General features: G+C 31.0%; 1 protein-coding gene across 1 annotated transcript in view; it reads left to right on the plus strand.

The window, feature by feature from the left end:
* Nucleotides 1–3,621: 3,621 nt before the first annotated feature.
* The window catches only part of LOC114326901 (peptidyl-prolyl cis-trans isomerase G), a 66,361-nt gene continuing 57,239 nt past the window's right edge, over nucleotides 3,622–12,743 (plus strand). The window contains exon 1 of the mRNA XM_050651310.1: nucleotides 3,622–3,978. Within this exon, the coding sequence (XP_050507267.1) occupies nucleotides 3,772–3,978 (207 nt within the window). The 5' untranslated portion in view covers nucleotides 3,622–3,771. The remainder of the gene's footprint in view (nucleotides 3,979–12,743) is intronic.

The following is a 12,743-nucleotide window of genomic DNA, read 5'->3' on the forward strand; positions in this document are numbered from 1 at the left end:
TCCCCCTAAAATGGCATTTGAAAATTATTCAAATTTGTTTATAACTCGTTTTTTTAATAACGTCGCGGGGATTAAATATTTTGAAATTACGTTTCGATAATCGAGTTCCTGGGAATTTTTCACCAATTAACAAATTTTTTTGTCTTTTTTTCCTCTTCTTTTTTTTTCTCGGAGTTATATTACTACGGGCCCTTTTAGGGTTAAGTTTCATTAAGCATGTCGACTCTCTAAGTTGTAGATTTTAGACCTAAAAATATTAAGATTTAACTAAAATCTCTTTAATAAAATGTGGCTACTTACTGAGTTACAGGGTGTTTCATTTAAAAATTTAAAAATTATTGTTACCAATTACTTTAAAACTATTTGACGTATCCTTATCATACTTGGCAGAAAGTGTGGGTACTATACAGTCTACTAAATTGTGATAAATAAAAGTTTCTAGCTACTACCAGAGGCGTACGATAGGGGATAGTGAATTATTGACCCTTCCCAAATTCTACGCCACTGAGGGAATTACTATTTTAGCGAAATTTTTAGATTATCCAATAGGGCTTTTCATTCACAGTCATTTGTTTCGAGCTTCTGTCATGTGTCACATATTATTAATATATCTACGTCATACGTTATTGGTAATAACAATGATAGACACCAAAGACGTATGGCTTAGATATATTAATATTATGTGACACATGACAGAAGCTCGAAACAAATGACAATCGATGAAAAGCCCTATACTTTCTATGTAAATAATATACTCTTTACTGGTAACGATTAAGTCATTAGTTTTCGAGATATAGGACGTTAAAAATGAAATGGCATAGTTATTTTGATTTATTTATTCATTCATTTTAAACTTCCAATATCTCTCAAACTGATGACTTTATCGATACCAATAAAGTGATTTACATACAAAGTATTGGAGAATCGAAAAATTTCGCTAAAATAGTAATTCACTCAGTGGCGTAGAATTTGGGAAGGGTCAATCATTCACTATCCCCTGTCGTACGCCTCTGGCACTAGATAGAAACGTTTATTAATCACAATTTAGTAGGGTGTATAATAGCCACACTTTCTGCCAAGTATGATAAGGATACGTCAAATAGTTTTAAAGTACTTGGTAACAATAATTTTTAAATTTTTAAATAAAACACCCTGTAACTCAGTAAGTAGCCACATTTTATTTAAGAGATTTTAGTTAAATCTTAATATTTTAGGTCTAGAATCTACAACTCAGAGATTCGACATTCTTAATAAAATTTAACCCTAAAAGGGCCCGTACTAATATAACTCCAAGAAAAAAAGAAGAAGAAAAAAACGACAAAAAAATTTTGTTAATTAGTAAAAAACTCCCAGGAAGGCAATTATCGAAACGGCATTTCAAAATACTTAATCCCCGCGACCTTATTAAAAAAAAACAAATTATAAACAAATTTGAATAATTTTCAAATGCCATTTTAGGGGGGAGTTTAATTGAAATTTGAATTTATCAATACATTTATCGAAAACATACCATAGAGGTATATATTAACATAGAGGGAGCCTACCTTCCGCGCTTCCTGACGACAAGATCTCAGGTGACTGGTTTGCTGCATCTCCTTCTAACACATTGTATCGAGAATCTATAATGACATTCAGTGTGAATATAGGCACGGAAGAGGAGGATAACTGTAGCAGCTTTACTATGCGTAAGAGTGAAACAGCACTAATCCAAATAAAAAAGATGGTGTCGTCACTTCGCTCTGAATGACACTCTCTCTATGCTAATATTTAACTCTATGAAACATACATAAAAATAAAAATAATGAGATCTTAAGCAGGTGAATATTTCTTTGGCAACAACCGCATTTTTGCAATTGAAAATATTAGTAACATTTAATAAACAAATTCAATATTTTAAAAAATATTAAATATTTTTTGACCAATTTTTTTTTACTTAATACTGGTAACATAGCGCAACTTCTACTGTAAAATAAGATAATTTTATAGTGCTTATTTAAAACGTTAAAAATATTTTTTTGCAAATTTGTTTTTAAAGTTTTATATACAATTATTTAAATAAATAGGGGGTCAAATTTATTTCAATAAATCTTATGTGAAAGATTTACCCTTTAACTTTGCAGAAAAAAATCCCATAGACCTTCATTAATAAGTGAATTACCTCAGCAGTTTAAAAAGTGTTTTTTTTTTGCAAAAATGACCCCTTTTTAATTATTTAAACAATGATCCCCTTGTATGATTTGGATACTTTCTTGAAAATATCTTTTGTACCCACCTAAACTTTGATATAAAATTTGTTTTAACCTGTACGAATTTACATTTTGACTTTTTTTTTATTTTATTAGGCTATTAAATTATTATACTTTTTTGCAGAATAAATTTTTTCTGTTGTCAACATAAACGTCAAAACGATAAGCAAAATCTTAAAAATAATCATAATGAATAATAAATTCTGTACTTACTGCTATTAATTATCGATTACAATCCAATTACTTCTTTACGTTGTAAATATTACACGATAAGAATTAAATAATAAGTTTGAAACAACTATTATTTGCTTTTCTACTGTTCTCTTTAAAATTCCGGCCGAAATAGGAACACTAGTCAACCGTTAGATGGCGATAGCAGCCATACCAGCGAAACTCACCGAGTATAGGCAACACTTTTTTCTTTCCAGAAAATTTCCGGTAAAAGTTATACTAGTAATCCTGTAGGTATAGTATTTTTACTACAAAAACGTTATTACGTAGGTCAAAATTTTTGACGTAAGAGAACTGTCAAAACATTAGAATGTGACTTTTCATTATTGCTATACTGTGTTTATTATAAACACGGCAATAATGAAAAGTCACATTCTAATGTTTTGACAGTTCTCTTACGTCAAAAATTTTGACCTACGTAATAACGTTTTTGTAGTAAAAATACTATAGGTGGCGATACCAGCGAAGCTCGGAGCGGATAAGCAAATCACATATATGATTCATTGAATGCGCTTCGCAATTAAAATCTAGAGTTTAAACAACTAATTAAATTTCGTCAGCCCTAGCTTTTCACCGACCTTCAAGTGACTTTACATCAATTGATTTTGAATTTTGAGTCTATACTTTCCCTAATTTAATAAAATTTAATTAATAATAAAATATATTATTTAATCGTTGTTTTATTTAAGTCAAGCATAGCCACATATCAATCTCTATAGTAATAACTTTTCAGTTTCATTTTTAAGTACATCTAAAAAGGTATCATACTACAATTTAATTTATTCATGCCTTACAATATGAATTTTTAAAGTGGTTAGGTAATATAGCAAAATTTTATTATTTATAAAATTCTTTCATACAGCATGACTTGCTCGAAAACCATTTAGATACCTTTTCTTTGTAATACATATCTATAAATTAATAATTTTCTCATTTCTATTTTATTCCAATTTCTATTTGTATGTAATATTTTTTAAATAACTCGAAGGCCCATTTCGCCGATTCAAGTTTATATAGGCAACCCAAATTACACGGCGCAACGTAGTGGGTCAGGATTTAGACGTACGGTACAGGGCTTACGGCTTACTACTTATTGTCAATGCTGACAATGTCAAATAGAGTCTAATCGTATGACGTTGACAGTTGACATAATCATTTATCTTTTAATTAGAAATTTCTGTTCTTTTTATAAAATAATTTCTATTTCCTAATTAATAATATTGTCAGGAACAGATGCCTTTGCGTTGGTCGATATAATTTGTTCCTGTTTGAACGGTAACAAGTCTGATTAAAAATGGGGGAAGAAGAGCCCCCTTCTAGAGAAACCCCTGCTCAACGTGCTAGATGTTTTTTCGACGTATCAATCGGCGGCATTAATAGCGGTAGAATAGTTTTCGAACTTTTTACGGATGTGGCTCCGAAGTCTTGTGAAAACTTCAGAGCTTTGTGTACCGGTGAAAAAGGGCTGGGGGAAGAGACTCAAAAACCTCTTTATTATAAAGTAAGTTTATAAATATACCGCAACATTAGAGAGAAAGGCCATTAAAACACATAGAAACAAAATCAGTAGACTCATGGCTTTAATGCAGTAGAAAAATTATTCATAATTGGATTAAATTTAGGATCTCTTCTGGTTCAAACCTCATTTGACCAGCGAAGTCCTGCCTTACATCACCTAGCACACTGCAATCGCATAGTATGTGTATGGCAGTCTCTCCTTCCATTTCGTACTTTCTGCACCATTTATTGAGGTTCATCAAACTGTTCGAGAGTTTTTATCAATATTCTTGATTATTTTTTTAGTCTGGATTTGCCCTTGAGTGTCTTGAGCTCTTTATCAGCCATTTCTGAACCTTGTTATTCGTAGCATCTTTAGTGATGCCACAGAAATGTTCTGGGCCTTCAAAAGTTTCTCTTGAGCCTTGTTTTGCTAACATATCTGCTCGTTCGTTCCTATATACCCTTCATGAGCTGGCACCCATATTAAAGACACTTTATTGTCTTTTGCCAGGTTATTGAGGAGATCTTTGCAGTTTTCTCATAGTATTTCTTGTTATTGTTGTCTGTTTCTATATTTTAATTAATTTAGCTGTTAAGCTGCGTTGAGATGAGCCATTGCTAGTCTACAGTTGATTCCTGCAGAGCAATTGTCATTATTGTTTATCAGGGAGCCCAAGTATACAAATCTGTCTAATATGTCTATTTGGTGTATGTAGGGTAGATTATTATATTATAACCATAGGATTATTTAAATGATTATCAGTCAGAGACCTATTTGTTTTCAGGCTGATAACAAGATATACTGAATTCGCTCTATCAAGATTCACTTTGACACTGACATTAGTAATTTCTTTTTTGGGAAGTTACTACACAACCAACTCACCTGCTCATAGCCAATATTATTAATAGTAAACAGACATAAAAATAACATAAAACTTATGCCAATCAATAATTGAGACTTAGTGCAAAAGTGGAGTAAGCCATTTTAACAATTTTACCAAAACGCTTTCATTACATTAAAGTTCTCCCTTCTTTAAGTACTTCCAGGTGGAGAATGGCTCAAACATTGGCTACTCACTACACTCTGCATCTTAAAATACGTAAATAAGGGTTAACTTTAATGTAATAGAAGCCTTTTGGTAAAATTTTTAAAATGGGTTACACCACTTTTACGCTGATAGCCTCAATTATTTATTTACACCATTATAATGTATTGATAACAAATGAGAAAATTATTTATTGTACAAAATAAAAAAATTTTGTAGAAATAAACTCCACAAAATTTTATAAGATTGGTAGACACTCCCACTATTTCTAATAATTCTTCTTTTTTGAAGTTATACTTCTTTACGATCAAGAGTGAAATTTTATAATGCCGGGCGCATGCGCACACAGACAGTATGTAGTTTGTTGCTAATCTTTCAAATGTATGTATCAGCGCTGTCAGCGCAAATAAGTCATTAAAAGGATATATTAGTGTTTTTAGTAAATGTATTATTTATTATAATTTTTGTGTCTTTGGATTTGTCTTCCCCGGGAATAAGATATTTTATAATAATAGTAAGTATGTATATTTAAAGTATTTTTGTATACTTCACTTGGTCTATTAAATTTGTTAGTATGTATGAGAAATCTTGTACGCTGTCAAAGCAAAGGGAATATAGCTCAGTGGTAGAAAGTGTGACCGGAGATCGAGAGGTCCCGGGTTCAAATCCCGGACGATTCATATTCTTTTTTTTGTATCATTTTAATAAAAAATTTTTTAAAAGTGGTAGGTAAGAAAGTTAGTTTAATAGAGAGAGAGAGACATACTTTATTGATACAATGTACCAAAAGGCCATCGACCGAAATCTTTCAGCCAATTTACACAATTAATATACATTACTACAGTATATGTTTTTTGTTAATATTAATACAATACAATAATTAAAAAAAAAAGAATGTGTGTGCACTTTGTACGCACATAAGAAGTTATACTTCTATTATATGATTTCTTAAAATAAATATACTTTAAACAGTTTGTTTTAATTTTTTTAAACACCAAACTAATTTTGTGCATACTGCTTTCAAAAAAATAAAAAAAAGTATAGGATTGCTCCGGATGCGAACTCAAGACCTCTCGATCTCTGGCCGAATGCTATACCAAATAGGCTAAGAAGACTCTGTCGGTATTGGTTCGGACGTACCTAATGACAATTTACGGTAACAAACAGACAAGGTGAAAAGTATAATAAATAGAGGAAAGGATGCAAATATGGGCTACCCATTTTGTTTTTCTTTGTAAAAAAAGAATAAAAATTCTATTTTATTTCCAAAGGTACGTAAGAATACCTACATTTAGTTACTTATAACCTGCCCAAAGTCCAAATTGATTAAAAAATATACAACTGTTTTAAATGTACAAATAATGAAAAATTGTACTTTTGCGCCGTTTGAATAATGATCCTAAATATGGGCTACCCCGAAAAATGTGTCTTAAATTTGTGTGAAGTGAGGTAAATGTGTGACAAATATATTTTAATATCTAAAATACAAAAAGTCCATTAAATAACTCATAGGCTAAAACTATTTGCAAAAGTCACACACATAGGTATTCTTCTTTTTCGGCCCCAGCGCACTCGTTATGTGCCCAAAAATGATACATGAAGCACTTGACCGATATTTCACCAAGATTATCCTCTGAAAAAAGTGCTTCGCAAAACATACACGTTACGTCAGCTGCGTCTTGTGGAGACTGTGTAGAAGGAAACTCATTGTAATCGCTCTCATCATCTGCAGGCACATATTCCTCCTCATCCTCACTACTAGAACCCGATTTCTTTTTTTGGTCCTTTGTGACTTTGGTAACCTGCTTACGTTTTCCTTTTTTTATTTCTTTTCCTTTCCTTTTTTCTTTGCCTTTTCCTACTTCGTTTTGCCTACATTGCTACATTGTTCTAAATATGGGCCACTAGCCCATATTGTAAACACGCTTGCTTTGCACAACAAAAGAAGTTATGTCTAAAAGCAGACAATTTGAAGAAAACTCATTAGCATATATCAAAGACTAATAATAGAGCTTCAACGTGACACAGATGTTTTTTTAAAATTCGTGTTTATTTTTAAATACTGGAATTTATCAACTTACCCGAAAAAGTTTTGACACTCACACCAACCGAGAAACAATTATTATAAACTGGGAAATATCTACCACAGTGGCGCCATTGCTACGGTGATAGTTTAACTTCGTCAAATACCGTTTGCAATAGTCAAAATGTAGAGATCTGCAACGAATAGCTGTGAAACCCACCTAGCCCATATTACAAGACCAGCCCATATTTGCAGCCTTTCCTCTATACAATAAAATGTTTTAATAATAATAATACTCATCTTACTCCTGAGGAAGACAAATCCAAAGACACAAAAATTATAATAAATATATTTACTATTATTTACTAAAAACACTAATATATTCTTTTCACACCTTTTCTTGCACTGATATATTTATGCATAACTTGAAAGATTCAGCAACTAAACGCCATACTGTCTGTGTGTGCATGCGTACAGTATTATGAAATTTTACTCAATCGCGCCTAAAAAAGTATAACTTCAAAAAAAAATATTTGTATGTGGCGGTAATCACAATATCACTGACAATTAGTTACAATACAGATGATGATTTAAATAGAGTTGTTTATTGTCTTGATGTGTAGCAGATTTCTTCAAAAAGAGTTCTTCCTGGACATCTACTGGAGCTGTCCTCTGGTATCTTCACAATGTGGGGCTCAATCAAATTTTTGTTATTGTCAATAATAGAGAGATATTTAAACAACTTCTTGAGTCTCTCATTAATAAGTTCAATTCCAGTTTTATCGTACAGCATTCTGTTTGATGGATTATGAAGTGGATTATCAGGATGACACATTCTAGTAATTTGTCAAAGGCTAGTTGTTTCAGCCACTTTTATATTATTTTTATCAGGACCTTTAGAATTACAGAAAATTGCAGAAACATACTCCAGCATGGGCCTGCAAATCATTTTATAAATATTGGCTGCTGTTTCAATCGTAATTCCCTCATTCTTGTATGTTAAACTTCTGAAGTGTTTTGCTCGAGTTATAATTTTCCTTTTTATAACTGCTGTGTGGTGGTTAGAACTTCAATTTGTTATCTATTTCTATTCCCAAATACTTAACAGTTTGGGAGGGTTTAATAATATTGTCACATATCGATACATTTTTGGCAAAGTAACGTAAGTGACATTTTATGTTTTTCCATTAAACTAAAGCTATTATTGTTTAGAAGGTACTGCCCAAGTGTAGTAAGTCTAGAATTACTTCAAACATAATATATCTAGGCTTACAACACTTTGGCAGTACCTTCTAAACAATAATAAAGTTTGTATAATGGAAAAGGATGATTCGCCAAAAATGTCACTTACGTTACTTTGCCAAAAATGTATCGATATGTTTATAGTTGAAGAGTGATCTTGGATTGTATGGTTAAATATTATTAGTTTTGTTTTAGAAGGATTTATTGTTAATCTCCATTTATTCATCCAAGATATTGTGTCATCCACCTGCCTCTGCAATAAGTCCATTGTCTTTATTAAATTTTTTCCATATGATATCACTGCAGTGTCATCAGCAAATTGTAGCAAATTAGTATTGGTTAGTCTATTGTCGCATGTGTCACTGCAATAGAGATTATACAATAGAGGGGAGAGTGGTGAACCTTGTGGAACTCCTTGTTGCACTGAAAATGAATGGGAATATGTTTCATTGATCTTAACTATACACCTGTGTCTTCTAAGAAATTCGTCAATAATCCATATTAGAGAAGGGAGCATTTCATTCTGTGAAGTTTATATTCGCGGTGTGCAAGTACTTGGAAAGGTAAACGAGAAACGACCGTGCGCGAGTCGCGGAGAAATATTGCAACTATCTTAAATAATTCATATTGTCAATTGAAATTGTCAAATTGACGTATATTTCATACCTTCTGTCATTGACTTAGAAAAATTATATATTGCTCCACAATATTGATATGATATGCAATTATTATATAAAGGTAAATTTAATTAATTGTATTTTGCTTGCAATACTGCATTTTAATAACGGATTTTATTTACTACATACAATTGTTTACGTTTGCTAAACATAACCTGCATCTTATTTTTTTCTTCTTATTATTTTTTTGGACTATGGTCTTGACAATTATCCAGCAACCAGGACTAATATAATTGGCCAATATAATTAAAAGTGCGAATAAAAGTACAGAGCGTAGAAATAGAGGTCGCTTTGCCGAACTTGCACGGTCCCAATAACAATCCTCTATGTCAAACGGAGTCAAAAGCCTTCTTGAGTTAGTTTAATATTTAAATAAAATACAAATAACCTGTTAAGTATATTTATTTCTTTGAAATTATTTAATAGAAGTATAACTTCTTACATGCGTACAAAGTACACACACATTCTTTTTTAAGGAAAGATTAAGTTGATTTTAGCAGTTAATAGTGTGAGGTAGGAATGTTTGTGTTGTATGTTTCCTATTCCGAATGTGTCAAAGTAATTCTCGGTAGAGCAAATTCAGATTACCTAGGATTATTACCATTATGGGCCAGAGAAATAAGATTTTTCTCGTGACACATCCCCCTCCAGGCCGAAACCAAATTTTTTGAGTAGTATGGACATCTATATTAATAACATATATTTCCTGCAGCCGATTTTGATGATATACATAGTTATAAACAAATAAAGATCAAAAAATGGTAAATTTTCGCTTTTTTCGTTTATAACCAAAAAGTTAAGCATTTTAAACAAATTTGAGAGCAAGAAACTCATAAATCGTCTAAAAAATTTCAATATGGCGTTCGCTGAATATGTCTATCTTTATTGGTTGCTTAGAAAATTGTTAAATAAATCATAAATTTTGAGTTTTTATAAATATTCATAATTTATGTAAAAATTAACTTGAACCTTCTTATTACACGAGTTGCTGAGTCTTCTGGTGCTTAAATTACATTTTAAATTTCAAAGCAATTGGTCAAATAGTTTAAAAGTTATTTAATTTGTTTATCCAAAATTAATTCTTTTTGCAACACGATAAATCAGAAAATTATGAGGGTACAGTAAGACTTCTGACAGTTTATGGAAGAAGAACATTTATGAACATTTATACTATTGACTTAATTAAAAAAAAATGACAAAAAGTAATTTTAAACAGTGTAAAATTATTTTGCAAAAACACGTCGATTTTTTGCTTACTTATAAACAATTAGAAAAGCTTTCTAACCGTTACCCATAGAAAAATTATTTTTTCATATTTGGAAAGACTGAATTTTTATACACATTTAGAAAGAAAAACAATTGTCCTAGGACAATTAGGGACGAAGTTAGCCCCCCCTTTTTTTAATTCACATGTTTTTGCAAAATAATTTTGCAGTATTTAGAATTATTTTTTGTCATTTTTTTTAATTAAATTAATAGTATAAATCTTCTTCTTTCATAAACTATTCAAAGTATTACTGTAACTTCATCATTTTCTGACTTATAGCGTTGCAAAAAAAATTAATTTGGGATAAACAAATTAAATACCTTTTAAACTATTTGACCAATTGCTTTGAAATTTGGGGTATGATTTAAGCACCAGAAATCTCAGTATTCCGTGTAATAAGAACGTTCTAAGTTCATTTTTACATAAGTTATGAATATTTATAAAAACTCAAAATTTATGATTTATTTAACAATTTTCTAAGCAACCAATAAGGACAGACATACTCAGCCAACGCCATATTGAAGTTTTTTATACGATTTATGAGTTTCTCACTCTCAAATTTGTTTAAAATGCTTCACTTTTTAGTAATAGACGAAAAAACCGAAAATTTACCGTTTTTTGATATTCATTTATTTATAACTATGTATATCATCAAAATCGGCTGCAGGAAACATATAGGTTATTAATATAGATGTCCATACTACTCAAAAAATTTGGTTTCGGCCTGGAGGGGGTTGTGTCACCAACAGAATATTTTTTTTTCCTTGTTTCTCTGAACTATTAATGGGACTTTTCTAAAACGAAATTTGTTTTTATGAGTTTTTGTCCAATAGCCAAAAGACATGTAGAATTATTAAATCTCTGGCTTTACCAGAAAACATGTCTACATAACCATTTCTAGTAGCAATTTTAAAAGAGATTTTGGAGAGATAGATATTTCTTGATTTTATGAAAATGCAATTTTGAAGGTTAGACAGATTTAAGATGCCTGGCATTGAAACTGTTATCTTTTGTAAAGACACCTAAGCAAAAGTGGAAAAAGTGACCTATACTAAATTTACAATCAAGCTGCAGTAGAAATAAACAAACTAAGACACTTTAAATGCCACTAGGAGCAGTCCCGAATCATAATTTACAATGTATATATGTTATAGTCAAAGCCCGAATTTCAGGCACTCCTAGGTTTGACTAGGCAATCCTCAGGTCTGACTGATGGTCTTAGGCAAAGCCCGAAATAAATTACAGTTTCGGCCTTTGACTAGTCAAACCTAGAAGAGACTAACAGCCGGTTTCCGAAAGGACGATCATCTCAAAAATTATGTAATCGATGGTTAATCGTTGATCAAATGCATTTTGAGTTTCAATAACACCAGTTAAACGGGAGTTCAATAACAGTCGATCATATGATTTAACAAACGATTAATCGTTAGTTAACAGCCGATCATAAGTGTTTTGAGTTTCCGAAACGCTGATTAACCAATTTCGCATGTCACACGGCGACCAAAAGGAACTGTCACCTAATTTGAGGTTATTGGTTGATTAAAGGGCTGTTAATGTTTATAAATAGTTGTTGAAAGTTATTAAATAGAGTTTTTTAGTTATTATATAGGTTAAATAGTTATTAAATAAAGGGTATTTTAGTGTTTACTTAAAATTATTAGTGAGAAGAACCAATAAAGAATTTGAAGAACTATATCAAGAGCCAACGATTACGACGACGATCAAAGCACAGAGAATACGATACTTGGGGCACATAGAGAGAATGGGAAGTAAACGAATGCCAAAAATGGTACTTTCACGAATACCAATACAAAAGAGGAGGAAAGGCAGGCCAAGGAAAAGATGGAAGGACAGTGTATATGAAGACTTGAAGAAAAGTAACATTGAGAGATGGAAAGAACTAGCATTGGACAGAAGGAGATGGAGAGAGGTGGTGAAGGAGTGTGTAAAAAGACTGAAGTGTATTTAAATAAAATTTATAAGTTTTGTAAGTTATATTAAGTTATTTACTATATTATTTATGTAATCAGAAATGTAAACATTTTAGCCCTAGGCCTACAAGGCCTGTTGCGCTTAATAAATAAATAAATAAAATTATTAGTTATTTAATTATAATTTAATTTTTAAAATTAAATATATAGTGTAATTATAAAGTGAGCACGTAAAGGTTGGAATAAATTCATTTTTTCATGAATGGGCAATTTTGGAAATAAATCCCGAAACAGGTCAATTTTTATTTTTAAGTTACGACTTTTTGGCCTATATGTCATACTAGTGACGTCACCCATCTGGGCGTCATGACGTTATCCATGACTTTTTTAAACGAGAATAGGGGCCTTGTGATAGCTCATCTGAAAGGTAAGTTAATTCTCTATTCAGTAATATAAACAATAACATAATTATTTATAGAGGCTGTCCAAAAAAAATTTTAATTAAATTTATTAACATAAAAAGAAGAATGTCTGTAATTTATTTAATTCAAAATACATTTTACTGCTATCAGAATACAGG

The sequence above is a fragment of the Diabrotica virgifera genome, chromosome 5, assembly GCF_917563875.1.
Source record: "Diabrotica virgifera virgifera chromosome 5, PGI_DIABVI_V3a".
Lineage (NCBI taxonomy): Eukaryota > Metazoa > Arthropoda > Insecta > Coleoptera > Chrysomelidae > Diabrotica > Diabrotica virgifera.